The sequence below is a fragment of the Fonsecaea pedrosoi genome (assembly GCF_000835455.1).
Source record: "Fonsecaea pedrosoi CBS 271.37 unplaced genomic scaffold supercont1.5, whole genome shotgun sequence".
In the NCBI taxonomy this organism is placed as follows: Eukaryota; Fungi; Ascomycota; class Eurotiomycetes; order Chaetothyriales; family Herpotrichiellaceae; genus Fonsecaea; species Fonsecaea pedrosoi.
Window position 1 is genome coordinate 2,111,895 of NW_013550611.1, and position 23,682 is coordinate 2,135,576.

The 23,682-nt window shown below is 51.5% G+C and overlaps 9 protein-coding genes across 9 annotated transcripts; 5 read left to right on the forward strand and 4 right to left on the reverse strand.

Moving 5' to 3' along the window:
- Positions 1-66: 66 nt before the first annotated feature.
- Positions 67-1,295, forward strand: Z517_08244 (uncharacterized protein; the record flags this gene model as incomplete). The annotated part of the gene is made up of 3 exons (XM_013426762.1): positions 67-297; positions 364-947; positions 1,010-1,295. 3 exons carry the CDS (start codon positions 67-69, stop codon positions 1,293-1,295), a joined length of 1,101 nt encoding a protein of 366 aa, XP_013282216.1.
- Positions 1,296-3,774: 2,479 nt separating this feature from the next.
- Positions 3,775-4,545, reverse strand: Z517_08245 (uncharacterized protein; the record flags this gene model as incomplete). Its single annotated transcript, XM_013426763.1, has 2 exons — positions 3,775-4,259; positions 4,317-4,545. The coding sequence occupies 2 exons, from the start codon at positions 4,543-4,545 to the stop codon at positions 3,775-3,777; spliced, it is 714 nt and encodes a 237-aa protein (XP_013282217.1).
- A 567-nt stretch (positions 4,546-5,112) lies between these two features.
- Z517_08246 (uncharacterized protein) lies at positions 5,113-6,674 on the reverse strand (the record flags this gene model as incomplete). Its single annotated transcript, XM_013426764.1, has 2 exons — positions 5,113-5,449; positions 5,503-6,674. The coding sequence occupies 2 exons, from the start codon at positions 6,672-6,674 to the stop codon at positions 5,113-5,115; spliced, it is 1,509 nt and encodes a 502-aa protein (XP_013282218.1).
- Positions 6,675-8,720: 2,046 nt separating this feature from the next.
- Z517_08247 (uncharacterized protein) lies at positions 8,721-9,745 on the reverse strand (the record flags this gene model as incomplete). Its single annotated transcript, XM_013426765.1, has 2 exons — positions 8,721-9,578; positions 9,629-9,745. The coding sequence occupies 2 exons, from the start codon at positions 9,743-9,745 to the stop codon at positions 8,721-8,723; spliced, it is 975 nt and encodes a 324-aa protein (XP_013282219.1).
- Positions 9,746-9,999: 254 nt separating this feature from the next.
- Positions 10,000-10,704, forward strand: Z517_08248 (uncharacterized protein; the record flags this gene model as incomplete). Its single annotated transcript, XM_013426766.1, has 1 exon — positions 10,000-10,704. The coding sequence occupies one exon, from the start codon at positions 10,000-10,002 to the stop codon at positions 10,702-10,704; it is 705 nt and encodes a 234-aa protein (XP_013282220.1).
- A 206-nt stretch (positions 10,705-10,910) lies between these two features.
- Positions 10,911-12,362, reverse strand: Z517_08249 (adenylosuccinate lyase; the record flags this gene model as incomplete). The annotated part of the gene is made up of 1 exon (XM_013426767.1): positions 10,911-12,362. The coding sequence occupies one exon, from the start codon at positions 12,360-12,362 to the stop codon at positions 10,911-10,913; it is 1,452 nt and encodes a 483-aa protein (XP_013282221.1).
- Positions 12,363-12,859: 497 nt separating this feature from the next.
- On the forward strand, positions 12,860-15,091 carry Z517_08250 (uncharacterized protein; the record flags this gene model as incomplete). Its single annotated transcript, XM_013426768.1, has 1 exon — positions 12,860-15,091. The coding sequence occupies one exon, from the start codon at positions 12,860-12,862 to the stop codon at positions 15,089-15,091; it is 2,232 nt and encodes a 743-aa protein (XP_013282222.1).
- Positions 15,092-15,817: 726 nt separating this feature from the next.
- Positions 15,818-17,166, forward strand: Z517_08251 (uncharacterized protein; the record flags this gene model as incomplete). The annotated part of the gene is made up of 3 exons (XM_013426769.1): positions 15,818-15,946; positions 16,039-16,463; positions 16,521-17,166. The coding sequence occupies 3 exons, from the start codon at positions 15,818-15,820 to the stop codon at positions 17,164-17,166; spliced, it is 1,200 nt and encodes a 399-aa protein (XP_013282223.1).
- An 850-nt stretch (positions 17,167-18,016) lies between these two features.
- Z517_08252 (uncharacterized protein) lies at positions 18,017-19,282 on the forward strand (the record flags this gene model as incomplete). Its single annotated transcript, XM_013426770.1, has 1 exon — positions 18,017-19,282. One exon carries the CDS (start codon positions 18,017-18,019, stop codon positions 19,280-19,282), a length of 1,266 nt encoding a protein of 421 aa, XP_013282224.1.
- Between the last annotated feature and the right edge of the window lie 4,400 nt (positions 19,283-23,682).

Below are 23,682 nucleotides of genomic sequence, written 5' to 3' on the forward strand. Positions count from 1 at the left end.
ACGCACCCGCGAGGCCTGACCTCAATCTGCAACTTTACCACTACAACGGCATCTTTCCATGGTGAAATGGCATTCCACTACACGTTGGGGGTTTCCATGCCGCTGATCGCCGGCTACCTGTGTTATGTCAGGTATCACAGGTACAAGCGTGAGAGGCTCCTATCTCGGCCATTTGGCCCCAGCGGACGGCCGCTTTCCTCTATGACGCTCGATGAAGCGTACGCCATAATCGACCAGCTTCAGACCCTGGAATTTCCAACAGCGTTCGACAAGGCCCGGGCTTACGCTTTACTAAAGGTGTCTTTTTTCAGTCCTGCCACCGTGATCGCGTCCACCATTGCATACTGACATGGGGTATCGTAGACGGGTGGGATCCCGACAATGACAAAACTCTTCATGGCGACCGGCCAAAACAACCCCAAGAATGCCACGAAGCGCGCGGTCGACACCAACATTCTCCTTTTGGAAACTCAAACCAATCCAGTGACGTCGGATCGCCATTTCCAAGCGATTGCCCGAATCAACTATCTTCACGCCCGCTACCGTGCTACGGGGAAGATACTCGACGAAGACATGCTACATACCCTAGGTGATGGGCTCGCCGAGATCGTCCGGTGGGTCAACGACTATGAATGGCGAAGACTGAATGACGTGGAAGTTTGTGCCCTGGGTGTCTGGCATATGGCGCTCGGGGAGGCGATGGAAATCCCGTACACGATGCTGCCTTCGTGCGAGGAAGGATGGGAGAATGGTCTGCATTTCGCGCGAGAAATGATGGCTTGGACTCTCGCCTATGAGGCAAAGGTCGCAATCAACACCCCCAACAACTCGGCGTTTGTGAACAACTATTTTGAGACCAAGGCCGGCAAGCTTCCCTCGGTCGTGAAACCATTGATCAAGCAGATGCTTGCGGTAGACATTGACCCAACAATGCGACGAAGCATGGGGTGAGTGGCCTCATTCTACTTTTTTCTGGAATTCTGATCTGGTGGTGCTCATCAAAGTCAAGATTGCCGGTGCCGAATCTTCTCATTGCGTCTTACATGCGGTCCTTCAGCACGCTTCGCCGCTTTTTCCTGAGATATCTCAGCCTACCGAGGGCTCCGTCAAAAGTGCACAGGCGTCTCGCCGAGAAACCCCACCCTGGTACCAAGTTGTACAATTTCGGCACCGATTTTTGGAGCCATGGTATCTCAGAGCTTCCCACCCGCCCCAAACGGACCCGAAGAAATTCCGCGCTGAAGGATATGACATTGGCAACGTTGGTCCAGTGGCTCAAGAAGGCAAAGGCATGAAGGAAATGGACATCACAATAGACCTCCTACGCCAATCTGATAGAGGAGTGTGCCCATTTTCAAGAGGAGCTGGTGGCAAGAGCTAGAGGAAACGACGGGACGATAGTTGTACGCGGGGACAGTAGAGCCTTACTTCGAGCGAGTCCTCTTCAAAGATGAGCACATATATTCTCGACGAAAGAAAACTGACGTGTCTTCCCCTCCGTTAAAAATGTCATTCATTCTATTTTAAGTAAGTTAGGGAGAACTATTGAGATCCAAGTAGCCCAATCTTCTTCTATGTGTGACTCTTCTAACTAAGGTAATTCATGCCGTGGAGTCTTTTCGGACTTTGGAGACAAGGGAGGAATTTGGCACATTCAAAATCGCCAAGGCAAGAGGTAGCTACAACCGGCTCGGCTTCGTACGGAACATGGGAGCTTCCATGTCCTTGATGAGCGAGGAGGAGATCCTGGCGCCCGACCGCTCGTTGACCTAGGTTGATCCAGCTTTGATATTATAATCAAACCACCGAGCCGAATTTCTTGGCGTTCTGAATGGTTACCATCGAAGTAACTCACACCAGTCCCTTGAGCCTGAAATTCCTGTTGTTAAAAATGGCTGTGGTAGGGATCTTCTATCTGTGACCGTCAGTAGGATATTGGATGTACGGCCCTGCTATAATTTCGCCTTCGCAGAAACCATCATCACTTCGGCAGATGCATATATTTCGCCAGTACCGCCTTCGACCTGAGCGTGGGCCCAAGTTTTTCTACCCTCGACCTTGGTGACCCAAGAACGGGTCATGATAGTCATCGGAGGTCGTAAAGCTTTTTTGTAGGTTACATTCAGAGTAACCATGTATGATGGGATCGTGTTGGGCAGCTCAGTTCGCACGAGAGCCTCTACCACATTGTCTAGTATTGTGGCGGTGGCTCCTCCGTGAAATATGTTGGGGTGCTCGTTCAAACCGGTACACACAGGGAAGAATCCACGCATTTCACCCGTCTGGCCTTTCTCCTCACATAGTGGTCGGTACAGCATAAGCATGTACGGTATCGTAATTGTCCATGTGCCATGTCTCGCCAAAAAGAGTGTGCGCGTTGTCTGGTCGGGCAGATCGTTCTTGGTGGAGAGGCTGGAAAAGCTTTATCGGACAGGTGCACTCGACACCATGGTATTGAGAGAAAATGATCGAGTGCCAAGTCGGTGGTCATACTGGATGAAGGAAATATGCAACATTGAGCCGGGAAATGATTCTATCCCCCCTCCAGGGGCTTTTTTTGAACTCGGATTACTTGTGAGATATATCACAAATTGCTTAGCTTTCAAACCTCGGTTCATCCCTGTCAATTTCAAGGAGTTCCTAGGATCAGCCACGAGCACGATCATCTCGGTACTACCACATTCTCCGCAGATCTGGGAACACACCGTTTTGGGTACTAGTCCAAGTGTTGAACAGCCCCTCGGAGGCATCACAACTCCAGAAAACTCCGTCGGACGTGGTCTTTGCAAAGACCGTTGTGAAACCAACTCTGTAAAGACTGAGTACGATGGTCTAGCTTCAGTCACTTCTTTTTATGCTCTTCTATTACTTATTTTTGAAACACACTGCGGATTATTGTCACGCATTGCCAACTTGTGCGACTATCAACGGAGCCTCCACAGCTTGTATATATGTGGACTGATCAGATGCGTCGGATAGAGACTTATTCAATGAGGACACTACACTGTAGCCTTTCCGACGTAGAGGCTGTGTAGTAGTGTAGCTAGCAACGCAGAAGAAAGGGGACAATACTCTTCGCTGCCTATATGTGTGTGGCCGACAATGCCAGCCAACGTCCAAGGCTCCAGATTGGAACAGATCACGTGACCGAGGTATCGGAAAAGCCAGCTGTGTAGATTACCTCTTTGGGCGAAAATCGTGACTTGTTTAAGGGTTCTCAGCGGCACAAACAGCGTCCAGCCCATAGTAGATGCTCGGTACGCCTGGTGAGCGACACTGGCCACCAAACTCGAATTGGACACACAGTGACGCTCTTGCAAGACCTTCTTTGTGTTGATGAAAATCCAAGATGCAGGTACGGTGATGATCATAACTTGACGTAAAGTGTACTTGCAATGAACGACGCCTGCATTCCGCGTTGAGGCGGTATATATACTATTACTAGTCGCCAATGCTTCACCACTGAAGTAGTACCTTGTCATCATGCGAGTTCAGGTCGACCAGTCCTCCTGAGGCTCAGGCGTATCGCTAGTTTGGCAAATCTCATTTGTAGATGCCAGTAGCCTCAGGCGATGAGGGAACCCAAATTCGAGCAAGTACTACCCTAAAGCGCCGTCCTCCTCCAGAACAAGCAACCAGCATCCTGTTGGGGGTATCATGATAAGGTAGAGAGTCTCTCCTCTCCTTTTGAATTTTGACTTTCCATCCTTCGAATACTAGTGTTTAAAAAAGCTCCTGTTGACACAGTATAGCATCTCCGTATTCCTGACCTGTTCAATCGGCTCCGAGATGTGGGTGTGCTTTCTCGTCGTTATCAAAAACCTCAATGTTCTGGCGGTAGAGCTTCTGCGGCACCCAGAGCAAGAAATCATAGGACTTTGCACCAATCACACAGAGCACTGTTGCGCAGAACTGCCAGGTAATAACCAAAAACACCCCGATCCCCCAGGGCACAAGGAATTTGATGAATTCTGTACTCTGATACAGGTCGTTCTGCGACTGAATGTAGTACTTGACTTCGTCGCTGTCGACGTCGGTCTCTTTGCGAAAATTGACACTGGCAGAGCCTGGCGCGTCTCTCTCATTGTCGAGTTCGGTCATGGTGATGGCCTCTTTAGGTTCAGGCGGTACTGGACTAGGATCGGTGGTCAACTGGAGGACAGTGACGAGTTTGACTGGAGCATTGTAGAAAGGGACCACCCAGAGCTTAAAGTTCTGATGAATAGAGACATATAGACGCAGGTGTCTTTCGTCGTATGCTGGGCCTCATTAGTACAGCTCTAAAAAGATGTTGCTATGTTGTAGGCGTCACGTACCAACTCCGTCAACGGCAACATCAATGTGGGGACTGAGGATTTTGTACCAGCGATAAATCATTATTATGAGCCATATTGAGCCAGGAAAGCTCCCCGTTCGACAAAAAGGGTGTGTGAAGGATGCGGTCGGTGTGAAGTAGGTTTCAATTGCTGCTCTTTGAATAGCCGGTGGAGCTGTACAGAGTGTCTCAATGATACGAGGGATATCTGCCACTGTATTCACGAACATTTAGCTAGCTTTTCGAGGCATTGTTTAATGGTTGATCAGACTGCCATACCCGGATCATCCATGATAGCGGCGTTGAACTGCAGTGGAATGGGAAGAGCTCTCGTTATTGTTGACAAGGACTTATTTTAGGTCGGGTTGGGAAAATGGTTCGACAAATTTGAAGTCACTACATAGGGTTTGACGTGTTAATATCCCGAAATGATGCATTAGTAGTACGAGAAGTACTTAATTAACCAGGAAGGAACGTGGATGGGTCGGCAGGCTCGAGGGAAATTCTGGAACCCCTGACGTCATTCTATCATACAGAACCACCTTTACTCCCAGAAGGCCTCCATTTGGTGTCCCACCAGGGTTACCTGCTCATCCGAGTTTTCAGACTGCAGGGTTAAACTAGGAATATTAGGACTAGGTACTAGTATTTATCAACAGATGGGAATACTCAAGCATGGCAACGTCAAGTGTCTCAAGAACTAGAAGTTGTAGCAAGGTTAAACCGTCCACCTTGAAGTCTTTTACTACGACGCGCGCATTGGTTTATGTTGTAGAACCCAAAGATAAAGTCTAGCACTAGTGCTGATAGTGGCCATCTTTGCCAAATCCAAACCCATTCCTCAGTTTGTCTTCTTGCTGCACAATACTGGCAGGCAAGTTCTTCCCAATCCCGAAGAACACGAAAAGCGCCCACTTCCATCGAAAGGGGTTGATCAGCGTGATGAAGCAGAACCAGTAGAGCAGCTCAGAGTAAGTGAAGAAGTCGAATGCTTTGGTTGGAGCTAGCGACTTGATCGTACTGGTAAAGTCCACCCATCGCTTCATCCACCAAGTCCGGGGAGTTGTCAGAGGGTCGACTAGAAACATCAGCAGCATTCGTGTGTAGATTCCAATATGATAATTGCCGACGGTTCTGGGAGGACGAGTTAGCTTCTTTGCCACCGTGACAGATCAGACCTCACTTACCCGATGGCCGAAACATAGGTCGAATTAATCGCACAAATTGAAGGAGCCGTCGGAGGAAAGCATTGTATGAACCATCGTGGAGGTTGGTAGCCATCAGCAAAGACATCGTCAGGCAAAAAGTCAAGACTTGGACGCTTGTAGCCGGTCGCCATGATGATCATATCTCCCTCAACCAGTTTATGTCGCCCGGGTCCTCCTTTGGGAACACCCTTTGCCCTTTGGTTGAAAAAGATACCATTTTCGCGGACCTCCTCAATATCCCCTCGTAGCCAAGCTGCTTTGCCGGCACGAATCTGCTTGAAGATCTCCGAATTTACCATGGGTGTCTCGGTGAAAAGACCTTGATCTGCTGGTGCTATATCTCTGAGGTCGCGGTAGAAAAAGATGCGCAGCAGATTCTCGGGAATCCACGAGAACAGTGTCTCCTGACCGAAAATGTTGAAGGCAAGAAGTGCATCCACCAGGGCATTCCTCGGGATGATCCACTTGTCAGATCTTGCCAGCACTTTGATTTCCGCAGCTCCTGTGTTGACAGCCCACTCCAATGCTTCGACAGCACTCGCGCCGCCTCCAACAATGAGGATACTCTTTCCCTGTGCGTCTTTGCCGTCGAGGGCCGAGGAGTGAATAATGTCTCCTTTGAAGGTCTCTTGGCCAGGCAGGTGAGCCATTTTTGGAGCACCGCATGTTCCAATTGCCGGTATGATTCCATCGAAACGTCCATTCGCAGGATTGTTGACGATCCAGCGGCCTCCCTTGTCTTTGTAAACTTTCTCGACCTTTGTATTGAAAATCGTCCTTTGGTTGAGTTCATATCTGTACCACAACTGCCGGACTTGATCGACGATTTGCTGTTGCTGGGGATATCCTCCAGTCCATTGAACGGAAGGATGAAATCGATACATGACACTGTGGATTTGGAGACCAGAAGTCGTGTTTACGTGCGTCCATATCCCGCCCACATGCTTTTCGTCTTCGGCTTCAAATATAGTTACTTCAAATCCATGGCCAACACAGTGAGCCGCTGCGGAGACACCGGTGAGACCGGCACCAATAACCGCAATTTTAGGACGACGGAGGTGTGCATTCGGAGGTGGTGGGTGTGGTGAGAATATCTTATCGAGAACCCATTGAAGTATGGCGTAGAGCCAGAATAGAGGACTGAAGGCCATGGTTAGTGAGAGCCGTTCGGGACGATGTCTTGTTGCGGATCGGGGACGAGGACGATAAGTAGAAGAGAGGATGGATTTCTTGAGATATAATGAAACCGTTCGCCATGCAAGTGAGTAAATATTACAGCTGCGGACGTCATTATGCAGGTACCGTTGATGCCGTTCACAGTTTTGTTGTATTCTTTCCTCAGTTCCGGACTAGACCCACTGTAATATGTCATTGGTGGCTCCTGCGGAAGGCCGAAGCATGTGAAAATCATCCTCCTCAAGGAACAACGACTGAGTGTATCGTGGCTTGGCAATCTACAAGGCTGAGCTAGATCTGCCGCTGCTGAGCATCTGCAGTCCTGGGTGAACGCCAGCGACGGCATTGTGGTGAAAAGAGACGTCGGTTGGGATGCCAAACGATTGACAGAGAGACCTTGTCAACTCGTGCTTTCCTGTTGCCTTGCGAAGTGGTCATGTACTGTAGCATCAGAAAGTCTTGCTATGACGGAAACGTGCTCTATTTTGAGCGACTTGTGTGAGAGTTCTTCCAGGAAGTCAATCTATTCACCCTCAGAGTACCACCTGGAAAGGGTTGCCGTCAAAAAAAGGAAGAGGCAATGGGCGGTCGAACAACCCATAGTTGCGGTTGGAGGGCATTAATGGGCCGTTGAAAGTAGTTTGCGTGGGAGAAGAAACTAAGACAGTGGTCTGTTCGGGTATTACGATCGTAGTGGTGGCGAAACATGCTGTGGTGTACGAAGCAACACCGCCCACCAAGAGCAGACCAAGAATGAGACGCATCATTTTCGTGGAAGTGAGATCTCAAGTGTCTGATACAGGGGAAAATAGTTGAAGCCGGTGTGAAGGAACGTTAGGAAGGCGTTGCATATCGTTTGTACAAGCGCGTCACCTGCTGGCCGAGTGCCTCGATCCACAGTATGATGCACAGACTTCGGTGTCTGAGGGAGACGCTGTCGTGTGCGGATGTTCTGATCTCTGTACAGGGTCGTCGGCCAGGACTGTCGATGGAAGAGTCGAATCGCTTGTCATTGGTCCTCGTGGACGACGACACCTACATATGTACCTGTCTGAGAAGCCCGTGTCTTTCTTGGGTTGAGGGCCGCTCTGAATCGGTAAATATGGCGCGTCAGCTGTTGAAGGATTCAGGCCGGGATTATCTATACTTGAATATTGGGTCGGGGTGCGTGGAGAGTGGCGGTGCTGTCGAAAACATCATCGTGGAGGTAAAGCAGGTTTCTTGTTTGTGGGCAGAACAACCAAGATGTTTTGGTACCGCTATTCGAGAGAGGACACGGGCCCACTAAGAGCCGATCCAGGTGGTAGGTACCTGACAGCTTGGCTGAAGCACAGCCCAGCTTGCGTGTTTCAGGCGCTTGGGTTCACTTTATTTAGTGGGGAACCCCCAATCGGCCGTGCCCCATAAGAAAGGAAGGCTGGCCCTCTCAACTCAAGTTCACACGCCAGATTCACGACCACGACGAGCCTCAACCGCTCCTGACTGTTTTCAAGCCTTTCCAGCTATTTCTAACTGCAGCAACTGCTCAAACAACTGAAAGGTACATATCTCACATCGCGTAACCTTTCGAAATTAACATTGATCTAGTCTCCAACCTTACCCCCGTCACACCGCAATGCCTCCGTCTACTTCCTCTACCTCCAGCATTAAGAAAGGCGTCAAGGGACCTACGAAACCGTGCATCCCCTGCGACTGTGGCGACTTTGAGTGCTCTTGTTGCATTATTCCATGTACCATTCAATAAAAACAAGCCGTAAAAAGCACTGAGGAACGGTAGAGAGCGTGTGGACTGGGCAGAAAGCATTGGCAAGCTGGAAGGGAGTGAAGGAATGAGGAAAATCAGGGTTGCTTGATGGAGAGACTGAGACCACACACAAGAAGACAAGGAATCGCTGCTAAATTACGCCTTCATTGAGTTACCTGCCCCAACGGTAACAAATGGAACGAGGACTACAACTTACGAACGAGACGACACAAAGAGCATTTGGATTAGCAATACGTATTTCTTCACAAACACCATACTAAGGTGGCTCTGCTGTTTCGACATTCTCCCTTGTCCTCCCTGGTGCCGATTCTGTCAAGAGATATGCCTGGGATTCGTCATCAGAATGGTCACTCAACGAAAACTCGTCGGCCAGCTGTTGTTCCAAATCTCTGGGCCTAGCTTTGGCTGCCTTCGCCGCTCTCGCCACAGCATAATCTGCCCTGTTCGGGTAGGGCTCGTCGCATTTGGGATGTCGGAGCGGACGAAAGTATCGTCGATACGTAACATAGGCTACTGCCATGCCCAAGAGACTGCCACAAGTAACATCATAGACATCGTGTCTGTAATCGGCCAATCGTGACATCGCAATCAGTGCGGCCCCAGACAACGGAGCTAGAAAGATCAAGATTCTGAACAGATCTGCATGCGGTCGAAAGACATGTAGTTTGCCTGCCAGGAACAAAGCCAAGTATCCGAGTCCAGCGAATGCCCAGCTACTGTGGCCACTTGGAAAACTGCGCCACCCGTCGTGGAGTGTATGAGGATTCGTCTCAGTGCACACTGCGACACCGACAAGCTCGTGCTCGGGTGTGCCCGCTTCTGGCTTGCAGCGAGCAATCAGATCTGGACGTGGACGGCCGATGGCGTTCTTGACGATGTCCGTCAGTAGCGCGGTGAGGAAGAGACTAATGAGGAGTCCAAGGATCGTGACGTGTGCATGATGGAGTCCTGGTCGCATAACAACCGCCCAGATGACGAGAAGGACGAGCGGCCCGACACCAGCAAGCAGGATGTTCTCTCCAGGAGAAACCCGTTCGATCAGCGCGTGTGGGTACTGTTTCGCTTGATTGTCAAGACGGAACATCTGATGGACTGGTTCGAGGAAGACTTGCGCCTAAACGTCTAAGCCGGCTGAGAATACTCAATCGAAAGGCTGGTACTCACCGAAGCATATCCTGTTAAAAGGAGAGCAAATCCAACATAATCTGATGCGTATGACCGTTGCCAGAAGCGCCCAATGGCTCCTGCAACTCTAGGCGCATCTAGCCTGCCCTGCCTCATGATTGTGTGGTAAACAGATTATCGGACAATTAGAGATAGGCCATGTCGATGCCAATATCTGAATGAAAGGAAGGAAAGAGGAGAAGGCACCAAGATGACGAGAGTTGAAACCCTCCAACGCACTAATTAGCGCGGTATGCGATCCCCGCAAATTGGCTGCCCTTATTGGCCAGTTACGAACCACGAGTTGATCTTCTTCAGCGGCGCGGTCTCTTCACCTCTTCTTTCCTATACCACGCGGCCCTTGTATCATCATGGCAGAACAAGAACAACCTCAGCAATTGCCCGAGGCACCATTCCCCGCCCCTCCGCCATTCTGGAGACACTTTACAGTAGCCAACGAGGAGGAACTGAAGAGAATCGAATCATCTTCCTCTGACGACCAACCGAAGCCGAAGCTCCCCCTTCACCTGGCATACCTGCGGCCTCCACCTCCTCCGCCGCCTTCGGCAGAGTACTACTTGACTTTTGGCCAGAAGCAAGTCACCGATCCGACGAAACCCTCATCGTTGCCTACGGAGCAACTCCTGTTCAATCCAGACGATCCAAGTCTCAACCACGCCGTACTCCTTAGCCGCCTCACGAAATCCCTGTTGCTGAACTTCCTCGAACTCACGAGTATCTTGTCTCTCGATCCAACCAAGCACGATGAAAAGATGCAAGATATTCGGCAGCTCCTATTGAACATCCACGTGGTGATTAACATCTACCGACCACATCAGGCACGAGAGAGCGTCAAGGAAATGCTGCAAGGGATACTGGAAGATGGGGAAAGAGAGATTGACGACTGCGACAAGATGAAGCAGAAAATCGACGAGTTTCTAGCAGGTGTGGGTAAGATTGGAACATCGGGTGTGCCAGACGCAGCTGAGGAGGATTCTGTTGCGACGGATGCCTCTCAAGAGCAGACGATGGAGAAGCAGCGGAGGCTGTGGAAAATGATACAAGAAATAACTTGACGAAATCAACCTTACGATACCAGACTGAGAATAGGCTGTGGAGTCTGTCCTCTACAACGTGTCCGACATGACCATTGCTACCTATCATTTTCCTCGCAACAGTTGGGGACTTCCGCCGCCACAGTGCCACATCATGACAAGCAAGCCATCAGGGAGCAAAAACGATAGTATGGCTTTTCCTGACCAAAATCCTCCTCCAGTTCAGTTTAAACATTGATTTCCGCGGCTCCACTGCTCAAAATCTGGTCCTTATACGGCTGCAAGGCCGGTTCAACCGCTTCTTCGACGAATTCATCAACCTGTTCTGCTGACCTGCCGACGAACTTTGACGGGTTGAGCAGGTCGTCCGGCGTCAACTCGCTCCAAATAGGCTCAAAGAACTTCTCGTTCTTGATACGGTCGACAAGATCGTTCGCTTGGCCTTCTAATTTCACCACCGCGGCGGCTTGATGAGACAATACTCGGATATATTCGTGAGTTTCTTGACGGCTAGCGCCCTTTTCGACCATGCGCATAATCATTGTCTCGGTGGCCATGAAGGGGAGCTCTTGCTGCAGCCGAGCGCTGATGACTTGTGGATACACCACAAGGCCAGAAGACACGTTTTCGAGCAGAATGCATAATGCGTCGGCGATCAGAAACATCTCAGGGATATCGATACGTCGGATTGCAGAGTCGTCCAACGATCTTTCGAACCATTGGTGAGCGTACGTTTGCCCGAACCCAGAGGCAAGCGACACCAGCTTCCGAGCAAGAGAACACATGCGTTCCGAGCGCATAGGGTTGCGCTTATAGGCCATAGCAGACGAGCCAATTTGATCCTTCTCAAAAGGTTCTTCGACTTCTTTCAACATGGCCAAATGCCGCAAGTCGGTGCCGATGTGCTCACATGTGGTGCCGAACGATGCCAACACATTGGCAATGTCAAAATCAATCTTGCGGTTATAGGTCTGCACCGACACAATGGAGCGCTTGCTGAAACCGGCTTTCTTGGTGACCAATGAATCCAGCTGCTTCACTTTGCTGTGATCACCGTGGAATAACTCAAGGAAGGACGCCTGGGTCCCGGTGGTGCCTTTGACACCACGGAAGACGAGATCTACACGGGCACGTTCAAGATTCCTCAGGTCCATCAGTAGTGACTCGATCCATTGCGTAGTCCGACGACCGACAGTGATGGGTTGAGCAGGTTGGCCATGGGTAAATCCCAGACATGGCAAAGCTTTGTGCTCCAGCGCAAAATCCGACAGCTTCTTGACACACTTTGCAACCTTCGGCAACAGGATTGACAGTCCATCCCTCAAGAATATCAAGTCGGCGTTATCTGTCACATAGCAAGAAGTGGCTCCTAGATGTATCTTCCCGGCGGCCGCAGGCGCGCGCTGACCGAAAGCGTGAACGTGGGCCATAACGTCGTGTCGTCGCCGCTTTTCCTCAACAGCCGCGACCTGAAAATCATCATCCGTCATGACTTTAGCAGCCTCCATCTGCGAAATGGCCTCGTCCGGGATGTCAAGTCCCAGCTCTTTCTCTGCTTGGGCGAGCCAGATCCAGAGTTGGCGCCAGGTTGTAGCTCGAGTTCGAGGTGAGAACAAAGTGAGCATTTCTTTGCTGGCGTAGCGAGCCGCCAGGGGGCTCTGCCATGTGTCGTGGGCCATCTTGAGGACGTTGTATAGATTAGATATCCCAGGCGAAATGTGACGATGCCTGAGTATGGCTGTTTTAGCAATGAGGATAAAATCGCATATTGAAAAATGTCATGCTATCCTGGTTCGATGGTTCGGGTAAAATCGGTCACGCCAAGACCTGTGCTGAGAAAACGTGGTCTGACCGAAGATTTTTGGACAGTCACTGAAGTGCAAATACTTGTTGTTGTGTGCCTGTTCATATGTCCACCGTGAGATATATCGAGATTTCATATTCTATGTACCGTGGGTACAGAGATGGTGCGGTATCTTAACCTACAACCCCATTCTGTCTCAGGTTCCACGCCACAACTCGTAGTATCCCGTGAATCGTATTGATTGGCCATAAGCAAAATTCGTTGTCAGACACAATGCAATTTCTCAACCCAAAACTTTTTTTCACTACTACAGACTTTAATTCTCAGTCTTATTGCCAGACCCTCTGCGTCGAATCGGATAAGCGGAGCCCAATGTCCAAATCAGCAAAGGAGAAGAGGCCTTCCGCGTCTCAACATGTCCAGCATGACTCCAAAAGACGAAAACTGTCACAGTCGGCCAAGGGTCAAGCGTACAACGGCCCAGCAATACGTGGCGACGCTCTGAAATGGAAAACAGTCCCGCTGCCAAAGAGACTAGAGGACGCCGAGGGTTTTTTTGGTCTGGAAGAGATCGAGGACGTCGACGTTGTCCGGGACGAGGCCAATCACCATGTCATGTTTCGGCCTAAGTCACGCGCAGCTGTGGATGAGGGCAGCAACAATAAAGAGCTCGACGAGGAATGGGAGGGTTTCGATGATGACGGGGGAGAAACTAAGGGAGGAAGTGCAAAACCAGTCCAGCCTTCGAATTCTTCGAAGGAAACCTTGCCGTCTTCCAAGAGCGCCAAAGACCTTGATAAGCAGAAACCGAAACCCAAGCCTAAACAGGAGGAGGACGTTGTTCCAAATGTCAAGTTTGATGTTCTCCTGGACAGCCTCGAAGACCCCAAGACCGACGTGTCAGCATGGAAGGGCCTTGATTTATCTCCAACAAGCCTTTCGCAGCTCTCCCGACTTGGGTTCGCTCGCCCTACGCCCATACAAGCCGCGAGTATCCCGCCCATCATGCAAGGCCACGATGTGATTGGCAAGGCTGTAACTGGTTCCGGAAAGACATTGGCATTTGGCATTCCCATTTTCGAGCATTGGCTCTCAAGAGACAACACGGGGTCGAAGACCTCGGCGAAGAGCAAGGATTCCGTCCTGGCGCTCATTCTTGCACCGACCAGAGAGCTCGCGTTGCAGCTCAATAGGCACCTGAACGAGTTGTGCATAGGTCTAGAAGAGCATCCTAAGGTTGTCGCGGTGACCGGAGGACTCTCCATCTATAAGCAACATCGACAGCTGGAATACGCCGATATTGTGGTGGCTACGCCAGGACGATTGTGGGAAGTTATGAATGATGCTTCTTCCGACTACGACGTGGACACGTTAGTAGAGAGGTTGAAAAAGATACGATTCTTGGTGGTTGATGAGGCCGACCGACTGTTGAGCGAAGGGCACTTCAAAGAGGTTGAGAGCATTCTCGATGCGCTTGATCGGAAGATCGTGGACGACGAAGTGGACCAGCATGACGCGGCGGAAGAGTCGCCGAGTTCGACCAGGCAAACCCTGGTGTTCTCGGCCACATTTCATAAGGGACTACATCAAAAACTCACAGGCAAGCTCAAGTCAGTGAGTCGAAGGAAGAGCGACAACCACCTCCTCACCAACCAGCAGTCAATGGAGTATCTGCTGCAAAAGCTCTCCTTTCGCGAACAGAAGCCAACATTCGTGGATGTGAATCCCACTACGCAAATGGCTGCCACACTCGCCGAATCAATCGTGGAATGCCCTGCCATGAAGAAGGATCTGTTCCTCTATACTTTGCTGATTCAACACCCTAACAAAAAAACATTGGTATTCACAAACAGCATCTCCGCCGTAAAGAGAGTGACAGCATTGCTTCAGACCTTGAAACAACCTGCAGTCGGCTTACATTCGACAATGCCTCAGAAGTCACGACTACGATCTTTGGAAAGATTTGCAGCACAAAGCAACATCCTGGTAGCCACAGATGTTGCTGCTCGAGGACTTGACATTAAGGGAATCGAACTGATCATTCATTACCATGTACCCCGTACTGCGGACATGTACGTCCATCGTTCTGGAAGGACTGCGCGTGCAGAGATGTCAGGGCAGTCGATCTTGCTCTGCTCACCCGACGAGGTGGCTGGGGTGAGAAGATTGATTGCTGAAGTGCACAAGAGTGACGAGGCTCCGGAAACAATTCAACTAGAGGGTCGACTCATGCAACGGCTGGAGCCACACGTGCTGCTTGCTCAAAAGATCACCGAGGCAACCCAAGCCAAGGAGAAAACATCCAGCAAGGAAGATTGGCTACGATCTGCTGCAGAGGAGTTGGGAGTGGACTATGACAGTGATGAGTTTGAAAGCCAGGAACAGAGAGGCAAGCGGGGAAGAGGTGGTGGAAGAATCAAAAAGGAAAAGGACAACGCTGCAATCAGCAGGGAACAGCTCGCTCAATGGCGGTCAGAGTTGGACGCATTGCTGAAGAAGAGAATCAACTTGGGGATCAGCGAGAGATATCTTGCCGGTGGACAAGTCGATGTTGAGGCATTGCTCAAGGGACGGACGGACGGAGTCTTTCTGGAAGGCCGGTGAGAAACCCTTGAAGCTTTCATCAGACCTTTTGTAAAACCTTGTCACCTTGTGATCTGGTTGCTGGGAGGGTTGAACAAGCCACTGATTGGCGGATGGCGTCGAGGCACGTGCTCGTATTGGGACAAAAAGGCTTTGCATACACGAGGGCTGAGGCTGAGGGCTGAAGCAAGTGACGAGGCCATCAGACAGCCAGACAGCTCGACAGCGGCGCCTGCTACTCTCGAGGGGTGGTCATGCACCTACTCAGACGCTTTGGTGGGCAATGATATCCTTTTACGTTTTACGAGAAACAGCAGCCCCAGTTGCGGCTGGGAAGTGGAAGTCACCACCACCACCAATTGCTGCCGCACCTCAATCACAGTCTTTTCTCCTCGAGGTGGAATGGGCATCTCTAGGCAGTACTAGGCAACATCATCTTCAGACCTAGCACACATCTCTATTCCAAGGGTTTGTTGGCCATCATCCTTCTCGAAAGGTATTTCCTGCGCATCTTGCCGTGTGCCCAATTCCTCCATCGTGAGCAATATTTTGTGCAACCACCTCCAACTCCTGGAGAGCGCTTGGACCACACTTCCTCCCAGACACCAAATTTTCATCTCCTTCCGAGTTCTGCGTCAGAGCTCTTTGTCAGAGACTCAGTCTTCGACACACAAGATATCTTGCACTTTGCTCACGCAGACCCGCGCCTCGTCACCGAATCATCTCACTCGATCAAAGTCAGCCAGCATGTCGTTCACAGGCGATCCTTCGAAGATTCCTCCCCCCAAATCCGGCTCCACCGAGGCGTACAATATTTTGACATTGGATGGTGGTGGTGTGAAGGGGATATCGTCAATGATGATCCTCAGTAAAATTGTGAGTCTGGCTTGTCATGTTATCTAGTGCCCATTCAGAAACACAGGAAGAGTCCAGAAACAGAGCAAAGATGCTAACTCTACGGGGGTTAGATGGACCGCGTCCGCGACGTTGAGAATGAGGCCAAACGATCGAGGGGCGAACCCACTGACCCAGAGGAAAGAAAGCCCGTAGATTATTTCGACCTTGCTGCAGGGACAAGCACTGGTGGACTCATTGCCCTTATGTTGTTCCGTCTCGAGATGAACTGCACCAATGTGATTTCACAATACCAAGATTTGGCCGAGCAGGTCTTCAGCCCAATGCTTGGATCGATCCGTCTCAACAGCCTTGGGACTATTGGGAAGTGGATTGGTGATATCTGGCTGAAGCTCAAAGCTCTCGCTGGTCGATCACAGTTCTCTCACAAGCCGCTTGAACAGGCCATCGACACAGTGGTGGGGAAATTCCCTCTTGACGATGATGACCAAGTCAGAAAGGGAGACGCCGCGCTCGTCAAACCGAGTAAAGGCCAGATGTAAGTTGTTCAGTCCAGCTCATCGCAATGACTGCAATGGAGACTAAGTCGAGCTAGGTTCATGTGTGCGACCTTGGCCGACAGAGGAGAGAGCATCCTACTGCGCAATTATGACCCTCCATTTGCACCGCTTCCGGTATCCAACGGGGCTAGCGACCTCAAATTCAACGCCATCACTATCAAAGAAGCAGCCCGCGCAACTTCTGCCGCACCAACTTATCTCAAGGAGGCTAGCATCCAGGGACTGAATTTCTGGGACGGTGGACTCCTGAACAACAACCCTATTGTGCAGGCGTGGGACAATCGGTATGACCTTGTCTTGCGCGATGCTCCGCCTCCCCAAATCAAGTGTGTCCTAAGCTTAGGGACCACACATCCCGAGTATGACGAGAAGAAGCGCCCAGGATCCGGTCTTATGAGGTTCTTCAACACCATCACCAAGACAGTGGCCTTTGTGACCAATACCGAAGCCAAGCACCGTGACTTTGATCGGAACATGCGACAGCGCAACGAGCGAGTTCCGGACAGGAAGACATCGTACTACCGGTTTAATGCGTCAACGGGAAAGGACGATATCGATCTAGGGGATTATCTGAAAATGCCGCAGTTGATGGAATACACCGAAACGTATCTGAAGAGACCCGAGATTGATCTGTGGGTCGGTGAATGTGCCGCCTTGCTTGCGAAGACGAACCAACCCTGAGGTAGTATGGGATCATTCTGGAGTAGAGGCGATGCTGTGGGCGGAGTGGATCTGAGGAAGAAGTGGACTATAAGATAGTTTCTTCCAAGGGAGGGATTATGGACAGGTTTATGCTGCATTGCAGGGGTGAATACTGGTAGTAGTAGTAGTGTAGAAGTAGTGGAATGCTTCTAGCATGGCGTCTGAGAATCTCTCAACTCGTGCTTATACAAGTGGACGACATGTTGAATCTGCACGCCAAGTACAGACCAAGTAAGTATTTGGGCGCATGATGACGTGCTTCGACATAACGTTACTTGTCCATGGAACGACCACCTGATGGTTTGGCATTATGTACATGGACTTGCACTTGGGTACTTGTACACGTCGCCGAGCACTTTTCGCACCACCATCACACCACCGAATAAATGACCCTTGGTTGATACTTGATATTATACCCGTACGTTGTGCCTGTCCTTGTCCTTGTCTTCATCCTGCAAAGCAAGTTTATCAAAAAACCCCGCGAACTATTATAGCGACAACAACGACAATAAAAGCACAAACGCTGATTCGTCGTATCGCCATCATTGGTACGAAAGTACGAGGTATACATACTAGGTTGTTGGATACCCACTTCAATAACAAACCATCACCACGCCACACCAACGATAGCGATATTAATTGATTAGGTCGGGAGAAAGCAAGTCGGAATACAGTGAGAGGGAGAGAGAGAGACACACACGTACAGGAACAGACGAAGAGAGGGAGATAGAGATCTTTCAGCGACTCTGCCACAGTATTCGACCAACCCCGTCAACAAGGACGACACACACACATACATCACATACATCACATACATAAAAAAAATACGATGACATCTTCTACCACCACCGCTGCTCCTCCTCCCACAGGGGAGCTCCCTCCCACCGCCGCGGCGCTCCCCGCAACAATGCGCGCCTGGCAATTCACGTCGACGCACCACGGGCTGGAGAAGAACCTGCATCTCAACGACGCGGCGCCCTTACCACCGCACGACGCCAAAACCCTCGGCAAGGACAAGGTGCTCGTCCAGGTCCTCGCCGCGGCGGTCAACCCGGTCGACTACAAGCTGGCCGAGATGCCCGTGGTGGGACGGATGTTGATCAAGACGCCGAGTTCGCCCGGGCTGGATTTCGCGGGGAGGGTCGTCGCCGTGGGTCCGCCGTCCTCGTTGCCACCGCCACCGCCACCGTCGTCGTCTTTTCCGTCGTCGGGTTTTGCCGACGATCTCAAGATCGGTCAATTGGTCTTTGGCCGTCTCGACCAGCCGACCCAGTTCGGCACCCTGGCCGAGTATACCCTCGCGCCGCGCAGCGGGCTCGCCCTCGTGCCGGAGGGTGTCGCCGTCCGCGACGCCGCGTGCGTCGGCACCGCGGGCCTCACGGCGTACAAGGCCATTGTGTCCAATGTCCAGCACCTCGCGAGTGGCAGCAGCTCCGGCGGGAAAAAACCCAGCGTCTTCGTCAACGGCGGCAGCGGCGGCACGGGCGTCTGGTCCATCCAGATCGCAAAGGCCCTCGGGTGTCACGTCGTCTCGACGTGTTCAGGCAGGAATGTCGAGTTGTGCAAGAGTCTCGGTGCCGACGAGGTGATCGACTACACAAAGGGGGATGTCGTGGGGGTTTTGCGCAAGATGGCTACTTCTCCTAAAACCGCAACCAATACTAATACTACTACTACTACGACAACTGGAGGCGATCCCTCAGAGACTGCAAAATTCGACCTCATCGTCGACAACGTCGGCACCTCCGACGCCCTCTACTGGCAAGCCCACCATTTCACAACCCCAAAGGCCAAATACGTCCAGGTCGGCGCCGGCATGTCCCTCCACGCAACGCTCCAGACGGCCATGAAGATGCTGTGGCCGGGCTTTCTGGGCGGCGGCCGTCGTAAATTCCACTTGATGATGGTGGCCAACGACGCGGCGGCGCCGGCGCAGTTTGCCGAGCTGGGCGGGTGGTTGGCTCAGGGAAGGGTGAGGGCCGTGGTGGACGAGGTGGTGCCGTTCGAGGACGCGCCCAGGGCGTTTGAGAAGCTCAAGACGGGGCGGGCGAGGGGGAAGATTGTCGTGGATTTTGCTCAGTCAGTCACCAAGTGAGTGATTTACGGAGTGGTGCTGGTGCCGTTGGAGTTGTAGCGTTGATTTTGATGGTCAAGATGAGGAGGACAAGACGGAGGAGAAAAAGAGGAAGAGGAGAAGAAGAGAGGGAGAGGGGGTGACGCAGACGAAGAAACAGAACAAGGACAAGAAGAGGACAAGGAGGATGACGATGGCGAAGAAGCAGGACAGGAAGAGGACGATGAGGGCGAGGAAGGTGGCAAGACACGTCGGAGTGTCTGTTCTGTTGTCTTGCCTTGTCTTGCTGGATTGTTCTCCTCTTCTCCTAGGGCGGTATGCAAACCTGCCGACGGGCTTATGCGGTGCGTGTAATCGACGTTGGTTTGCTTTGCTTTGCATTTCAAAAAGGCATGTGTAATCCGGGCAAGTCACAAGGGACAAGTCGTCAGAAGCTAGCTCACCGGGGTCTCCTGTTTTCGGAGCATGGCGGTGAGAGAGACAAACCGAAAATTTTAATATTCGCGATATCCAGCCGTACATAATATGACAGACAATATCAAGTCACACCAAAGCACATGTGCAGGAACACACACCCTCACAGAATCACAAACCACGGCGCATTTCCGCGGCCGGGCGTATCTGATCCTTTTGGTTGATTCCAGTCCCGCCCTCTTCAAGGCGCAAGACAAACATCGAGTGCGACATGTGCTCGTGTTTCCTACCTACAGAGTTTTCTTCTGTGCCCGTTTCGTCGTGGCAACCACACCACCCCAAGGATGCAACGTCGGAAATCGCCTCGAGAGAGGTAGAGTCGAAGAGTAAGGGCGCAGGTGTTTGAGGTGGCTTGTTGCATCGTCGTATTCAGCCCCTGGGAGGTAGAACATGCCTGATCCGACTTTTGCCCTGATGCCTACCACAGGGTTATGTTGCAGTGACAACTGACATTCTCTCGTGAGAGGCGTTGTAGCTTGGCCGGTCGAGGATAACGAGGCTTCAGCCTTGCATAGATGTTGGAGTTCTCTGGTACACTATGCTGAGGCAGAGAAAGAAATCCTTCACAGGGAATGGGGTTCCTCACCGGTTATGGCACAGATCGGTCATCATCCCAACGCCGGCAAGCGCGTGAACTCACCCGGGGCTTGAGCACTCTGCAATCAGTTTGCCTTGTTTCTGGCTTAGACGTGGCCTGACGACACTGTGCAGGCTCGTGAGGACTACCTCATCTAGTTGCACAACAATCAGCCGATTACCAAACTTGGGCGTGAGAATCTGCCCTCAGACTTGTTTCACTTGAGCCGCCACAAGTCTAGACATGGCGGACGCACCGTTTCCCATACAGGAGGACGATCACACGCACTGCCCAGAGGGACTAGAGCATAGCAAAGCTCCTCTTTCGGGTCAGTCGGTCAGTGTTCGCTTATTCATGTCCCGGAAACGCAACTTTCTAGCCTCCGAAGCGACGTTTCGTATGTCTTCGAGCAGACAACGCCTTTCAGAAGTTCCAATCCAACGTCCTAGGCGTAGCCATGCTGACGTTGAGCCTCGAAGTGACGGAGCGTGCAACATCAACTCACTGACTCTCCAGCAAGGATGGAATGAGGCCGCTTTTTTGACGGGCAAGGATTCCGACCTGTCCAGCCGCGTGGGATGCAGAGTTGAGTTTTCGATCACGAGACTTTGTTGTGCGTGTACGAGGTATCTTGGATGTTAAGGCCAGGACAAGGTATAGCCATGATGATGGAGGAATCTTGGAACCCCAGTGAGGATACCACTTGCGAAAGACCAGTTTGCCGCCAATAAACGGCTCTAGGCATCAGACTCGAGGACATGGGGAATGTGCGAAAAGGAACTCTGGGGATTTGAATGGCAGTCATTCCGAATGAAGCGCAAGGTACCTTTTGCTGGGGGCACGGTATGGAAGGACTTGAATACGAGCATCATCCTCGCAACCAAAAGCGCCTGGTGACGCTCCAGCACCTTTACGGGTAACAGCGGGACGTCACCATGGTGTCACAGAGAATGAGGCTCTGAGATCAAGGTTGGACTAGCATGCCCGTGGTAGACACAAACAAACGGGACCTGACCGGAGTGGATAGAACGAGGGGTGACGCACAGGAGGGCGTTGCAGGCGTTCATGCAGGTCGGCAGGTCAATTTTGCGTGCTAGGTCGACACCATACCTACAGAGGTAGGTTCTAGAAGAAACAGGAGTCCCGGAGAAAAAGAGGAAAGTATAGTCAAGGCATACTCGAAGAAGTCGGGCGCTCGGCCGACGGATGGTGGAGCCGGACAGGAAGAAGCAAAAGTGAGGATGAAGCTCTTCCTCAGCTGTCACAAGGACATTTGCGGTTGACGCGGCTTTTGTCCAGGCGAGTTGGACCTGGTCGTGACGGGCACCTTTGAGGGAAATGTTTTGATCCCGGTCTACCAGAAAGACCAGGATGAGAGCCAAGACAACATACATAGAGGTATCCATATGTTGACATGGATGGTTGGCGACTGACGGTGGCGGAGTATGTTCCTCGTACTGCTCAACATATGCGACAGACGTTACCTGTCCGTTTTGGTGGCCACGCTATCGAATCCCAGGGTGGGTGCGAGCAAAGAGGGCCTCCGTATGCAGCATATCATGTTCTTGCACAAACTTTTGAGCGCCGATCCTGAGTATGATGAAGGGGTTGATGCAGACGTTACTCGACTTTGGGATGCCAGTGTTGTGAGTGATACCGTGGAAACAATTTTGACATTCCAGCATTGAGGCTCTGTTGTTGTCGACCAATGATACATGATCGTTATGTTGACCTCCATTATAGCCTCTCCTAGAAGATCTGTGTCTCGGTCTTCCTTTTGCCAGCCATCCTTGGGTTGAGCGCAGATAACAAGAGGTTGTACTAGGAGACTAGTTTAGAATACGCTGCATCGAGATAGGGGGGTAACAATGGAGATACGGGCCGAAGTGGGCGATACTGTTCACCTCGAGAGTGGCAGAGTGAACGCCACAGGTGATTTAGCCGATGCAATGAGCGGCCTTGCAATCTTCATCAACGGGCACTGCCAGTGAAAAGCACATGTTGAGTGCATGCACGGCTGAGCACGAGTCTCCGAGACACCGGATAAGGCCGGGGGACTTTTGGAGGACTTTTTCTTGCTAAACGAAATAGGCTAGGGATGACGCTGGAGTACGAATGAGGAATAATGTGGGAAGTGAGAGAGGCAGAGAGGCACGAGAGAAAAGACAGTTTGGAAAAGAGGGGGAAACGCGGAACAAGGTAATGGGCGATGCCGTTGTGCCGTTAGATCAAAGGGCTGAAGCCAAGCACCAATGGGGGAACGCAGGTTGTGAATGAACGAGGGGTTGATTGATGGCAGTGCTGACTCCTCATTCTGGCATAACCAGCATTAACGGGGGAATTTTGTCGCCGGCCACATTCTGGCAAGGCGCACTTGATCACCGACCACCTGACCCCAAGGACAGCGTCAGTGTCATTGTCAGTAGATGATCAGGATCATCATGATGAAACTTCAATGACTGGGGGGATGATAATGATAATTTCCCGGAACACGAGGGGTACGGGAAGGGCCTAGGCATGGAGGAGGCCCTTGAATTATGACTGGGCCTGAGTAATTCTACCAAAGACACCCAATAAACACAAGGTGGCCGCGGGTGCCGCTGGGCGATGATGACTGCAACGTACATGAGATACTGCAGGTGTGAGGAGCCGCCGCTTGTGGGCAGCCGTGGGAGCTTGGGACCAGTGTCGACCGGTGTGACAAGCGGCAAGTGTAATAACCACCAATGACGGGATCTCTGGGAGACTCTCCTCCCTTGAGGCGAAGCAGGCAACCGGCCGCCAAACCTCGAGTCCACTAGGCGATTTCGGGGGCACCCAGGTCGAGTAGGTATAGTTGTAGGTGAGGAGCACCGCCTCGCCCCCAGGGCACCTCTCTGGTTAGGTGACCCTCTATCAAACATGTTTGTTTCACTGTCCCTCCATCTTTTCTAGGTACTACAACTACACTCCCCTAGGGTTTGGCCCCAAAACTATGGTTCATGCCTGTTTCCCTTCCTTCACCCTTCTTCGGCCTTCGGGTCGACTAGGGCAACTAGGGGCAAGGGCCGGCGCCCTTCCTGGCCTTGTGCCTCTTTGTGGCCTATCATGAGTCACGCCGGGGCATGCAGCTCCCTCCATCTGATGCCTGTCAGTGCCTGTCTTGGCCGTGGTGGCAGCCTGGCGATTTGGTCTCTTGTTGCTCCACTTGGTGCCTCTTTTGGTTTAACGCATCGCCAGGCTTCCAACCAAAGTCCCTGCGAAAGTCCATGGGCTCGATTTGTCCGCATATGCTCGACATCGCACCGATGTGTCCTCACCTCAATTGGCTCATCCCACCTCGAGGCTATATCTCTCCCATACTTCCCACCATTTGCTCCCATTGAAACTT